This window comes from Achroia grisella, unplaced genomic scaffold (assembly GCF_030625045.1).
Source record: "Achroia grisella isolate CSIRO2021 unplaced genomic scaffold, CSIRO_AGI_Agris_v1 utg1173, whole genome shotgun sequence".
Classification (NCBI taxonomy): domain Eukaryota; kingdom Metazoa; phylum Arthropoda; class Insecta; order Lepidoptera; family Pyralidae; genus Achroia; species Achroia grisella.
Window position 1 is genome coordinate 1,108,350 of NW_026712589.1, and position 15,168 is coordinate 1,123,517.

At 31.4% G+C, this 15,168-nt stretch overlaps 1 protein-coding gene across 1 annotated transcript in view; it reads right to left on the minus strand.

Moving 5' to 3' along the window:
- Positions 1-15,168, minus strand: part of LOC131851224 (sodium-dependent serotonin transporter-like) — a 105,657-nt gene that overhangs the window by 88,034 nt on the left and 2,455 nt on the right. Inside the window, exon 3 of the mRNA XM_059201684.1 lies at positions 2,514-2,701. Coding sequence (XP_059057667.1) covers positions 2,514-2,701 — 188 coding nt within the window. The remainder of the gene's footprint in view (positions 1-2,513; positions 2,702-15,168) is intronic.

Genomic DNA, 15,168 nt, shown 5'->3' on the forward strand with positions numbered 1-15,168 from the left:
CGCTAGACCTAATTACGACTTAGTACAAAGTCTATATCGATAAGCCTAATAACAATTTTATGTATGTTTATGTAGGTATGTACATATTTGTTTAATATATATGTATATACTAGTTTTTGCCCGCGGCTTCGCTCACGTTAATTTATCCCCTTAGGGGTGGAATTTATCAAAATTCTTTCTTAGGGGATGCCTACGTCATAGTAGCTTTAGGCAAGCAAAGTCTTAACCTGTCCAGTGGTTTGGGCTGTGCGTTGATAGATCATTATGTCAGTCAGTCACCTTTGAGTTATATATATTTAGTTATATGTATATATGTATAAGAAGGGAAAATTAGGATTGCATGTATTTTAAGTACCACATTTTAAAAAATAAAAAAATGTTCGGGGTGGACAGTCGTTGTCACCTTTGGGGTATGAAAAATAGATAGTATTCCATTCTGAAACTTACTGAATATGCATATAACATGTCATAAAAATCTGTCAATCTTATATATAAAATTATATATATAAGATATACAAATTGTGTTTTATGTACACCATCTACTTTTGCTCCCCTATCTTTAACTTCTCTTCTGCCTAAAGGTTATCTGTAAGAGATTCCTTCGAGATAAGATCTATTTTTATTACTAACTAGCTGTTCCCGTGACTTCGTCCGCGTGGAATTAAACTTTATATTTTCTAAAATAAAAGATTGTTTCTAAAATAAAAGTAGCCTAAAATTACTGCATATTACATTAGTTACCTGCCAAAAAAAGTCTCGTTAAAATCAGTCCAGCCATTTCAGAGATTAGCCTGAACAAACAGACCGACAGACAGACAGATTGTAAAAAGCTTTGTTGTATGTACCGTATATATATTCATATGCATGTAGTAAAAACGGTTATTTCAATATTACAAACGGGCATTCCAATTTTATTTATATGTATAGATTATTGCATAAATTTTCGATTATTTTAATTTTTTCTGTAACAGATGAAGTAACGTGTAATAAATAAACCAAAATACACATCATTATATTGCATAAAACAAAGTCCCCACTGCTGTCTGTCTGTATGCTTATATCTTTTAAATTACGCAACGGATTTTAATACATTCATTCATTCATTCATTCATAATTTAAGAGCGACGCTCTTGTCGGAGCTCGTGCTATATTCCACGATATTCCCTCATACTCTTTAAACCTTGATACTACACGACTCCAATTCTGTCTTTCAATTGCTTGATGTAGCTGTACCTTGGTCTTCTTCCTCCATCTTTCCTTCTATCTCTCCCTCAATAATAACTTACGTAAATTCATCGTGTCGTATCAAGTGTTATAACATTTTTCCTCGTCTATTTACTGTAGTATTCAATATATGCTTTTTTATTTGTTAATATCTACAATTTACCACTAATGTGTCATGACACAAGTGATTCAAGTGTATAAATATGTTTAATACATGCGTTTGATAGTTAACAAGCCGGGAAAATCGAAGATTTGTAATCTATATATATAAAAACTCATTGCTGTTTTAGTCTCGCTAAAACTCGAGAACGGCTGAACCGATTTGTCTAATTTCAGTCTTGCAATATTCGTGGAAGTCCAGGGAAGGTTAAACGATTATAAAGTAGTAAATCGGAATTGCTGATAAAGTAGTAAAAACAACAATTTTATTTTCACATATAAACTGCTACCTGTCAAACAGGGTGCGTTCAGTAATTCATTGCGTAAGTAAACTTCAAACTTCTTTGACATTTAATTTTAATGCGAAACGTAGTTCGTATCAGCTAGTTACATATATGGGATACAGTTATCTAGATACATCAAAATAATAATTGCATTTAATAATGTCTAGTAAGACAAATTCAATATTGTCTACTAAGCACTGCCGTGTCTAAACTGTGTCATCCCACCTTACATTTTCCTTTTTTTTTTTATAACACAGGGAACAAACCGCATGCGGCTCACCTGATGGTAAGTGATTACCGTCGCCCATGAGCACTCGTAACACCAGGGGAATTGCAAGTACGTTGTCGGCCTTTTAAAAAGGAATAAGCTCTTTTCTTGAAGGTTTCTATTGATATTTACTATATAACATAATTATTTCTATGTACATATTGTCAGTTTATTACCATCTGTAATATACATCGTCTCGACCAACAACATCGTATCATAACAGGAGCAGGACATTGTCGATTATATTCGTACCAAGAGTAACCTGACATTGAGGGTGACGCAGCTGAAGTCGAGTCACAACGCGAGTTTCAAAGCGTTTGTGGCCCTGGTCCCCACCGACTTGCTGCCCACCTTCATGAAAGAGGACTACTGGCCGAAAGGTGTGGTGTATCGGCGCTACCGTGGCAAATTGCCGTCTTCAGTGCCGTGATCACACAGACAATATTATTGTATTAGTTTTTAAATATTATATTATATGTATGTTAGTCTATAAGGTATTTATAATATGGGCCTAGTTGCCTGAAATAAATGAATAAATAAATAAAATAAAAATAAATTTACCCGAAACACATACTTACAAATAATTGATGTGTGCAGACGTAATATTCAGATTGGTGAGTTGCTTTTCTCTGCACCGTATAATGATATCCTTTGATGACAAACAGCTGACGTTCGTATTAAAACTTTCTTGACACGCAGACCAAGAAGGCACACTTTGCAAACTTGAGGCGAGGTAGCGGAACGAGTCGGCCAGGTCACTTGCATGCTGAAAGTAATTAATGCTCACTTTCAAATTCAACTGAATTGTGAAAGTAATTAATGCTCACTTTCAAATTCAACTGAATTGTGAAAGTAATTAATGCTCACTTTCAAATTCAACTGAATTGTGAAAGTAATTAATGCTCACTTTCAAATTCAACTGAATCGATGTTCTAACGCTTTAGCACATCGCTTTACTTATAAAGGTCGCGGGTTCGATTCCTCGTACAGTGTAAATATTTATATTTATGAGTATGATTGTTTGTATCGCTCTGGGTGGTTTGTATGTATTTACCAATCTTAAAATGTGTGACTGATAAATTGTGGTCATGACACAATTTATTGGACCGACCGCGAGATTGACTACCTTTTATCTTAAAAAAGAATTTGGTTTTGGGCGAAATAAGAAAATAAACTTAGTAGAAACGAATAAGTTAATAAATAATAATAATTGCTATATGGCACACAAACTTATTATTATATTAATTAAGCAGATTTCCGGAGACACTTCAAATCAAGTCAAAGTACTGTAAAGGTAATATATTGATATTGAACCTTTTATATCGTGTTAACTCAATCTATGCTATTAGGTAGTACTATTTTATATTTAGCTTTATCTAGGGTATATTGCATATATCTATAACTTTCTTCTATTTCTTCCAGTTTTACATAGTCTTATACAGTATGATGTAGTAATAAATAAATAAACGAGGTAAGCAAAAAATCAAATAATAATAATAATAAAATAGTCCGCAAATTTTTGTCTTCCACTTAAAAATTATCCATCCTCATTCATAATTTATACTGTCATTGTTTAGTGAATTTTAGCCGCAATGATCAGTCTATTGCCCCATCTATGGGAGATATATAATATATATATATAAAAAATAATAATAATAATATTTTTTATTGCAGTTATAGGTTGTGTTACATAATTAAGTTGTACATAAGAGTCAATACAGTTTTAACATACAAGTGTAATTGTGCCATCTGAACTAATTAAAATTATACTGTATTTTTTTTTTATATCATAATTTGAGCGCGTTTGACCGTTATCTCACCTGATGTTAAGTGATGATGTGGTCTAAGCTGTTACACGCAAGCTCAAATAATACCTGTTCACTCTTGACTAAAAAGACCCAATGTTGTAAGAGGCAGGAAAAATAGACGCTGGTAGAGAGTTCCACTCCTTAGCTGCTCGCATAAGGATCTCAGATGTCACATACCTTCCCAGGGTGCATATTATTTCATTTATTAACATTTACTTTTACACAACACTAAACCATACATACTACATAACATAACATTACATATTCGATAAAAAAAAAGGAAATAAAAAAACAGGAAATATATACAATATATAAGTAGTGGAATGTGGAATTTATTAAGCAAATTGATTTAAGAAGAAAAATTATAATCCATCACATTTAAAACAAGTAATGTTGCTAAGTAACAGTTTATATGTAATGTGCAACTGTGATCGGAACGAGAATAAATTATATTTACTGCTATATATGTAATCCACTGAATATCTCCATCAGAATTCTGATACTTCATAAAATATTTTTCTACTAGCTACAAGACAAGATAGTTATTTTGCTATTTCCCGTATCGCTGTTCTAGTCTTTAGAATGATATTCAAGAATGCTTGCTGTGTCTGTTGCAAATGCGACATCTTAATATGAAAACTAGGTTAAATAAAATGTCGCATATAAATTATACACGTCTATTTTATTTATTTATTTCAGACTACCATATTATAAATAGCTTTTAAACTAACATACATATGAAATAATATTCTGATAGCCAGTGATCCTCCTTCACGAAGGAGGACAGCATGTTGGTATGTTGGTGGGGACCCGGGGCTACAAACAATTTGGAAATCGTGTTGTAATTCGACTCCAGTTGCTTCACCCTCAATGTCGGGTTACTCCTGCTCCAATGTGTCAATGTTCAAAATTCCATTATTTGTTAAGACATGCCTTTACACGACACTTTCCTACATGCGCAATCACGAGCGTGTGCGTCATTAAGGGCGGGAAAGCCAGCGCGCTCAGGGATTACAGTTTACTATTTTTTGTGTATACTCTTTTATGTATTATAATGCGTATGCTTCATTAGAATTTACTTTTAAATTTTATTTTTTATTCCCATATTTAAAGACACGTTTATGATATATTAATTATGAATAGCTCAATAATTATGTCTTTGTTCCATAGTCAGATATCCGCCATTTTGAAACACACTAAAAAGGCGCTAAAGCATATACAATTAAAAACGCGGAAGCGGTGGCGCGCGCGTCATTCTCGCGCTCTTTATCTATACCTTACTTACACGCTCATTACTTCCTGCATGAAAGATGTATTGCGTATGTTTCTGGTATATACTTGTTAAAGGTTGTGCTCAAAAGGACTTGTATCCAGAGCTGTAAGGCATAATAAAAAAAATAGCGGTTTCATCGGGCAATTGATGAAACGTCAACGCTTAAACGTTCGATTCAAATTTTCACTAACGATCGCATTATATTATATATACATCAATAATGGTTGTCAATAAATGTTTCTTCTTCTTCATTACTCATAATTATATGTACTGTTGTAATAATTTTAATTAATTAGAAAATTGTTAAAACATCAATATTTACACGTTTTTATCAAGCATAAAAACTAAGTAAAATCATTGAAACAGATGTAAAAAAAAAGTTTTCTTAACTGAATTACCAAATACTATTACATATTACATATTGAATATATGTTCCGAAACATACAAGGCTTACAAGATCTAGGATTCCGAATGCCAATATAACTCGTTCATATCAGGTGAGCTGTCATTTACGCGCTAGTCCTACAGATTTACTTAACTCTTCAGTATAATCTCAATATCAGTTTCAGCCAAGCCAGTTCAGCTTATTTTACCGTTCTTTTGTATGCAATCAAGAGTTAATTAAAGACGATTACAATGTCGACTTAATCAGTCCAAGTACGAACTAAGGATGTTAATAACTTAAGCCGCAACTTAATACATTTATGAAAATATCATGTATGCCAGGAAGAATATAGACAATTTCAAAAAAGTTAGTGATTACACTAATAAAAGCTTACGAAACAATAACAAACTGATTTTACTGTATGTCCCTATGTATGCTTAAATCTTTAAAACTACGCAACGTATTTTGAAGCAATTTGTTTATAGATAGAGTGATTTTAGAGAAGGTTTATATATATAATTCATGTACACCTACGAGTAGCTAGATAGATATAAAAAAATGTAAAAATCCAAATTCAATGGCGGAAAATATATGTACGTTATAAAAAAATGTAAGTATAAAACTGAACGGCCAAAATGCTCTATTCAACGTCGATTGATCGGAATTAATTTCAAGAGAGTATTCAGGTTCTTAAAATAATTATGATATGAATGAATTAGAAAGCTGAGTGAATTAATTTTAATGTTTGTAAATAAACTGGCTTTTAAAAAAAAGTAATTCAATTGAGTTCCTTGTTGTAGCTTCAATACATAAAGAACACTCAGTTGACTAATTTGTTACTTAGATTACAAATTTAAAACTATAGCCAGTCACGTGATGTTAGTGACGTCACGATTATGAAGCCACCAATAGTAATAGAGATAAAGAGGTCGGGAACAAGGAGGGAGCAGGCTGCTCTCTCTCTGTTCGAGGCGACCGAGAAGACCAGACGTGAATAGTACAACGACGCAATTAATGTGGAGTGTAATTTGAAAAAGGAATAAATTAAAAGTACTGCTGCATAGACGTATGATTTCTGAAACTTCCCAATACTTCCTAATTCTTCTCAATTGCATCTATATACCGAACTGGACGGTAGGGAAAAAATTAAAATAAAAAAAAGCCTTGCTAACGGAATAAAGATTATTTATGAAGTACAAATAAAATAATATAAATTACATAATAAAATAATTGTAATTGAACCAATTATTTCAAGACCTATGAGAATATGAGAAATTATGTGTAGGTATGTATATGTATGTGTGTATGAAAAAAAATTTTTGAAAAATTGATGAAGTATACAACAGTGTTTCGGTTTATACATAAATTCATCTTAAAATATATATATATATATATATCGCATAAAACATAAGTCGCTTCTTTTGTCTGTTTGTTTATATCTTTTAAATTACACAAAGGATTTTAATGTAGTTTTTTTGCAATCGATAAAGTAATTCAAGAGGAAGCTTTATATGTATAATACATATACAGTACAGAAATCTAACACAATAAAAGCCAAATAAAAAATTTATATCGTTCTAGCTTCTGAAATAAAGAATTACCATACAGAATTTCATACAACTTAATTTAAAGCCTAAAATATAAGCTTCTTGTTTTGAAAATGATAGTTATTATCATTAAACTAATATGAATGATTTTTATTCGAAATATTTTGTCATATATCTTATCGTTATCGCGTTATATTATATATATATATATTACATACAAAAATTTATATATTGTTATAAATGTAATAGTATAAATATTATTATATCACTTTTTATGCCTTGATTTTTTTTTGTTAAGATTATTATTGCACCGCCAACTATTTTTCTATGGTTACCTATGGTATGGTAACTGCCTATGGTTGACTGGTAGAAAATACCGCATTGTGTTAAGTCCGCCAAATTCACTGTTACTTTTGTACTATATGCATTAAAGTTATATAAATAAATAAATAAAAAAAAACAGGAAAAAACAGGAGGTTTCATGTTTTTAATTTTTCCGTCAACTTATTTATTTCTAAATATTATAATTCACGTATTGCGAAATTATTTTTATATATTGCACCAAAACTGATCTATTCGTGGTTTAATTTAAAATTTTACTGGACTGTATGATTGTATAATAATAACGACCGTTCAAATGTGCTCATATTAAGTTTATTCGAAAAAAGAATATTTCTATTACTGCTGGGATCCGAACGTTAGGCTCACCCGAGGCATGCTGGAATATGGATATAAGCGAAATGTGGACATATCAAATATTAAATTCGCTACAACGTTGTCAGCGCACAATGCTCATATAGGATGCATCTCAGATTACAGCAGCGAAGGTATGCATATTCGTATGTAGGTATTTATATGTTACTTTCTTGTTGGAATTTATTTGCAACTTATATTGCTGAAGCCTTTTAAAGTTCTCAAAGATTATTATTTAATACTAGCTGTATAACTATACTCTATATGTTATCTGATGTTTAAGCTATATTACTGTAATGTTTCATCTAAATCCGTTCAGTAGTTTTTGAGCGAAAAAGTAATAAACATCTATCCATACTTAGAACTTTCGAGTATTAATTAATTTAATTAGCATAAGATCATAAATGGTAAGGGATATCCACCCCTAAATATATATTTTTTCGACATAATATTTTATTTTATTTTTATTATTATTGAGGATTGAAAAATACATACAATCCTAAATTTTCACGCTTCTAGTATAAACGTCTATTTTTTAATAGCGATTTTAATTTATATGGCAAAACAACGTTTGCCGGGATAGCTAGTGATAATGTAAACCTTCAAGGTACAGCAGATGTAATTCCTATTTGTATTTACAAAACAAATGCAATTGAAGTATGTTATTGTTGTATAGGCCCCTACTCCCTACAGTATAAGCTCTGCTTGGTTCGACTTCAAACGGCTCTTTGTAGCGTAGCAGAGCAGCTAATATATTGGATCCTAGTTTTAATAGACTACATCGAAAATCGATTAACGATGGGATGTAGTTTATTACCATACTTTGATATAGTGAATATATATTGGGAATTATTAAAGGGGAAGTCCCATACGGTTATACGTTTAAAGTTCACTTTCCTCTGTTAAGACTTGTAAATGAAACGTCTTATTGTTGACTCTAACATCTTGAAGGAACAATATAAAACATTTGGATACCCCAACCAATAAAAAAAATTGTTACCTAAGCAAACCTAAGCAAGGTTAACAGGGTAACAATTTCTTTTAGGTTAATTCACACAACGTCATTTATGTTACAAGTTAAGCTTACTAAAGCTCATGTTATAACTAAATAACTGATAGGTATACATAAACATATTTTTTAAAAATAAATACATACATATAAAACACCCAGACTGTTATCATAAACATTGGCTTGCCCTCAACTATATTTTGTGCTAACATGCCAGCTAATAGGCAAGTCTATCGACGATTCTCGATTAAAACTGTTAAGATATCGAAACGTAGACTGATCATAGAAAGAACGAGAAATTATGTTCCGAATTAAATTTTCAAGAATGTATATTTATGCAATCTGCCAATTAGTAAAGTTTTATTTATATTAATAATATATAATATATAGAAACATAAATTAATACATAGAAAAACAAGATGCACATAGTACAATTTCCTGTAAAAAGGTCAATAGTATAGAACATTTGTGTTGACTTGTGTGAATACTAATTGTTTTTTTAGAAAATCAAACTCTGAGTAAATTTACACTGCGTTTTAATAGTCAGCAACAGCCGTGTGTGAACGAAACGAAAGTTGAAACTATGCAACCACCTGTAGTGTTGAAATGGTTCTCCAATAAAAATAGAAGTGCTTGCAATTTCACAGAAAAATTGCATTGTTTTAAGTTACTCGGGACCTACAGTTAACAAACGTTTATAAAATGAATTTGTTTTTATTTATTCACAGAAACAACATTTCGTTTTAGTTATGCGTGTACAACTGTACAGCTATCGAGAAAATCTAGTTAAAGCGTATTTATAAAGATAACTCAAAAACTACTGTTTATATTTCAATAAAATATATATGGGATTACACGGGAGAGTACTAGTCTTGGAAAAACAAAAGTTTGGGCATTAGGGTCCCTAAAATATGGTCGAGCGCATTGATGGCTGGCTCATCCGTCATACTCGTGAACGAGTGCTGCTTGTGGGGACCGATCTACTCTAATCACTACGACTGCTTTACTCTTATTTAGATACTCAACTAGTTGGTTGTATTTTTAATTTTTTCTCTACTTGAGTATTTAATTGAAATAGTGCTAGTTGGTAGATTGTATTCTAAATAAAGTCAGTTTCAGTTTACTCACTTAAAAAATACAGTAGAATTGATAGTCTCCTATTTTTATTACGTCGGTTAAAAATAAACACAAGTAAATTGTCGAACGCATGCAAGCGTATCACGTTTGCCTGCACCTATTTGACTATGTTCTTTTTTTGTTACGTTTGTAATCGTCAGGACCAGGTTTGTGTGTTAGAAAATTGATTGGGAATTCGTACAAAAAAATTGAATAGGTTAAAAATTTCCATTCAAAATATTGATGGATACGTACGTAGTGGTAGGTACGTCAGTTTAGTTTCTTACTTTGAACTGGTTTATATCGTGGCTACCTCTTTGACAGTACTACTTCCTGGCCACTTATATGGCTATATAATTGATAGATTTAGGCTGAATGAGAGAGACTAATATAATATTGAAAAATACAATAACAACAATACGCTTTCCATTAATTATAATAACAGTCTTATCAGTCCGGTCCGACTTAGACTTTTCAAATGATCCTTCGAGCCGGATTTCAACAAGTTCTATATATCATTATGCTTATTAATAAAGGCATTAAAAGATGGAGCAGATAACTTCTTGGTAGCAAGTAGTTTTTTATGAAATATTGGAATAGAAAAATTTTCATTTAAATAAAATTTGAGTTATTTAAATAGCTATATTATTATTGTTCTAATTTACCACTTCTTCAGATAGCTATCTCATCATAAGAATAAAGAGAACCTGCATATTGCTCTTTTAATTAACTGTTGTAACTTAAATTTTTAAGTCGAAATGTACTAATGTTAAAATACTAATTTATTAGAGTGAATACAACCAATACCTGTAAATTATTGAACCTGTGACTAATAATAGAATATAAAAATCAAGAGGCGTACGTAGCTACTGCGCCGTGTGGGTCGACAATAATGTAAGAGGTATTGTTGTTGTAAAATACATAGACAACAATTCTTATTCCATTTATTATAATGACAATTATAACGGTCCGGACTTACTTAGACCATTCAAATGATCCTTCGAGCCGGATTTCAATAACTTATATACCGTATCCTCATTAATATAGTCATGAAGATGAAGCAGGTAGCATGTTTTGAAGCATGTAGTTCCTTATAAAGGAGTAGAATAGAAAATCTAAATTTAAGCACTTTTGAATAGGCATATTTTTTTTCTAATCTACCGTTCCTTCGTATAGCTGTCTCATCACAAGAATATAGAGAAAGAAACTTGCTTGTAGCTCTTTTAAATAAACATTGTACCTATTTTTAAGTACAACTTTGCGAATATTAAGTAGCACTAATTTATTAGAGTAAATACAACCAAAACGTGTACTTTATTGAACCTGTGACTAATAATCTATATATATATAACTCAAAGGTGACTGACATAGTGATCTATCAACGCACAGCCCAAACCACTGGATGGATCGGGCTGAAATTTAGCATGCAGGTAGATATTATGACGTAGGCATCCGCTAAGAAAAGATTTTGATAAATTCTACCCCTAAGGGGACAAAATAGGAGATGAAAGTTTATATGAAACTTTGTCAATTTTAAACCGATCGGGCTGAGACTTTGCATGCATAAAGCTACTATGACGTAGGCATCCCTTAAGAAAGGATTTTGATAAATTCCATCCCTAAGGGGACAAAATAGGGGATGAAACTTTGTCAATTTTAAACCGATCGGGCTGAGAATTTGCATACGTTAAGCTACTATGCCGTAGGCATCCCCTAAGAAAGGATTTTAATAAATTCCAACCCTAAGGGGATAAATTAACGCAAGCGAAGCCGCGGGAAAAAGCTAGTAGAACATAAAAATCAAGAAGCGTACGTAGCTACTGCGCTGTGTGGGTTGAAAATAACGCAAGAGTTTGGAATACTAATTGTACAAGTTCGATTAGCACTTTGCCTTTTTTATTATTTTATGGGGATGATACTACGTGGGAGTTATACGAGCCAGTTTTCTGTGAAAAGGTAGGAGAAAACACATTGGTTTAATTGCAACAGTGTTGCTTAACTGGCTGATCAAGCGAACATAATGTTTACCGGGCATTTTGCTACTATAGTTACCTTGAAGCTAAGTACAATAATAATACTTATATTAGTAACTAGCTGCACCCGCGACTTCGTTCGCGTGGAATATAACATTATTTTACTAAAATAAAAGTAGTCAGCTACTTGCCAAAAAAGTCCCGTCAAAATCGGTTCAGCCATTTCAGAGATTAGCCGGAACAAACAGATAGAGAGACAGACAAAAATGATAAAGAATGTTATTTTGGTGTATGTACCGTATTTATATTCATGTGCATGTAGTAAAAAAATGATTATTTCAATATTACAAACACTCCAATTTTATTTATATATATAGATTGTTGTTACTAACTAGGAATTTATACATGTATTGCAATGTAATTATATGTAATTAATGTAATTGTATGTAATTGATGTAATTATACGTATTACAATGTAATTGTATGTAATTGATCTAATTATATGTATTACAATGTAATTGTACGCACAATAATCATTGTGTATATGGATAAATGCTTTTATTGTAAGTGTTTATACAGATTCCAAACATTTTGCAATTGCTTATATGTATGCGCAACAATGTAATAGTTGACAGTAATTACTTTATCTTTTTTTTTATTTTCTTTCTTATCTATTTCCTAAAGCAATTTTTATGATATTATTTTTATTGCTTGCACTATAAAAGTTCATTTACAAGTTACATATTAATATAAAAACTAGACGTTTCTAAGCGGCTAAAGTATCATACATGAATAAATAATTTTTGATTCGATTTGATTATTATATGGCTAGTAGGTCAGAAGAACAAATTACAGTTTTATTAAAAAAAAATTACGTACTCTAATTTTAAACACACGATAAGTCATTAGATTTGTTATAAGTTGTTTAGTTATTTTGGTTATTTCTATTGAATAGCTAGGAGCTATTCTGTTCTTTTTACGCATACATATTTTGCATCCAACAGTTACACCAACTGTAACTCAACTTGTGCCAATATCATTCAAAAGCGGGATTGTGTCAGGATTTTGATGATTTTAATCGCTTTTTGATTTGTTGAGTCGATTTACATTTTTTAAAACCGGATTATTTAAAACCGGACAGAAAAATAGGGATGTCATATTTTTGACGTCGTATCGGTAGTATCGTAGCTCGTAACTGAATGGGCCGATTATGATGTAGATTTTTTATTTGTAAGTTATAATGAGTGGGATACTTTCTTAGGTATAATTTATATTTCCTTAAATAAAAAATTATCAGGCGATTTATAATTTTTCATAAAATGTATTTTTAATAATTAATTTTCTTCTTTTTAAGTTTAGTTTAAACAAAAACGTGCAACGAACGTATATTATAATTTATTAGAATAATTCCAAATAAATAATATAACGCCATCTATGTCTTAGATAGAAATTCTTTATTAGTCCAAGCGAGGGCGATTCCATTATTATTATGCACAAATAAATTCAAACACTTTACATGAACACACAATAGAGTATATTATCATTGTTACATAATATAAAATAAAGTCGCTGACGCTATCTGTCCGTCCCTGTGTATGCTTAAAAGTTTAAAACTACGCAACGGATTTTGAAGCGGTTTTATTAACAGATAGAGTGATTCAAGAAGAATGTTTATACATATAATACATGTATGCCAGTGCGATATCGGGGCGAGTAGATAGATCCACATGAAAAGTGTTTGTAAAACACATAATACATTATATATATACACACACAAGTAACGATATGCACATCAGTAATTCTGGTAAACCGCTTTGCTCAGTTTAAACGAAACTTTTAAATGTATTGGACTGTTCCAGTCTGCAATTCAACAGTGAAGCATGAGCTGTACTAACTCTACTAATTACCTAACGAGTACGAACGAGTGAGTACGAAATTTTGTTGTTCATAAACAGTTTATATCATAAAAGGCAATCCCACAAAATTATGCATTCTCTTGCAATTAAATAAAGTTGCGAAACAAATTTTGTTGCGTTCATTTAAAAACTTTTGTGCACACACCACAAAAGGAACTAATACTGAAAATTATGAGGTATATTTATTAAGGCCTCGATAGTCTAGCGGTATAGTACAATAGGAATCGAACTGCGACCATTGGAAGTAAAGCGTTTGCGGAATCGATTGCTCGCGTGGTATAAATATTTGTATTCATGAGTATGATTGTTTCTATCGGTCTCGATGTTTTCTATGTACATACTATGTATGTGTCATTATTACATAGTATAAAACAAAGTCGCTGTCGCTGTCTGTCCGTCCTATACATAGGTCCGTCCCATTCATACACATAATAGAGTATATTATCATTATTACATAGTATAAAATAAAGTCGCTGTCGCTGTCTGTCCGTATGTATATGCTGTCTGTCTGTCCGTGTATGCTTAAATCTTTAAAATTACGCAACGGATTTTGTAGCTGTTTTTTTAATAGATAGAGTGATTCAAGAGGAAGGTTTATATATATAAAACATGTACTCGCGTGCGAAGCCGAGGCGAGTCTTATAGAGCTAGTATAAATATATATAAAATTCTCGTGTCACAGTTTTCGTTCCCATACTCCTCCGAAGAAACGGCTTGATCGATTGTCATGAAATTTTGTGAGCGTATTGAGTAGGTCTGAGAATCGGCCAATATCTATTTTTCATCCCCCTAAATGTTAGGGGTAGTCCACCCCTAAATTTTTATTTTTATTTTTTAGAATAAATTTTTAGTTTCTATTTTTTTATGATACAACATACAAAAATACATACAATCCTAAATTTTCACCCTTCTATCATCAACCCCTATTTTTTTTATAGCGTTTTTAATTTATATGGCAAAAGAACGTTTGCCGGGACAGCTAGTATAGTATATATTTAAGTATTTATATTAGTTTTATTTTATTATTTCATTGAATTAGTGCTAATCGGTGGTTTGTATTCACACACTTAAACTTAAATTGTAAGTAAGAATAAATTATTTAAAAGAGCAACACACAAGTTTCTTGCTTGTTCTTCTTGTGATGAGACAGCATTCCGAATGAGCGGTAGATTAAAAATAAATGTTATGACTATTCAAAAGTGCTTCAATGTAAGTGTATTTGAATAAATGATTTTCTATTCTATTCTATTCTAGTTATTTAGTACCCATAACACAGACTCTTAGGTTGCACCTAGACGGCGTAGTTTTGTATTGTCCAGGGATATTTTTACTATTTATACGTTACCTATATTACATTTTACTAACTGTTTATCGTCGTAACATGGCAGTTAAAGAAGTCGTTAATACCATATCCAAGTGGGAATATCGGGAAATTCTTTCCGAGTGCAAGCAAATAAATTTCTACACTTTAAAGTTTAAGCTTTTAATTCTAGTTTAAGTTTAGACTGTGTAT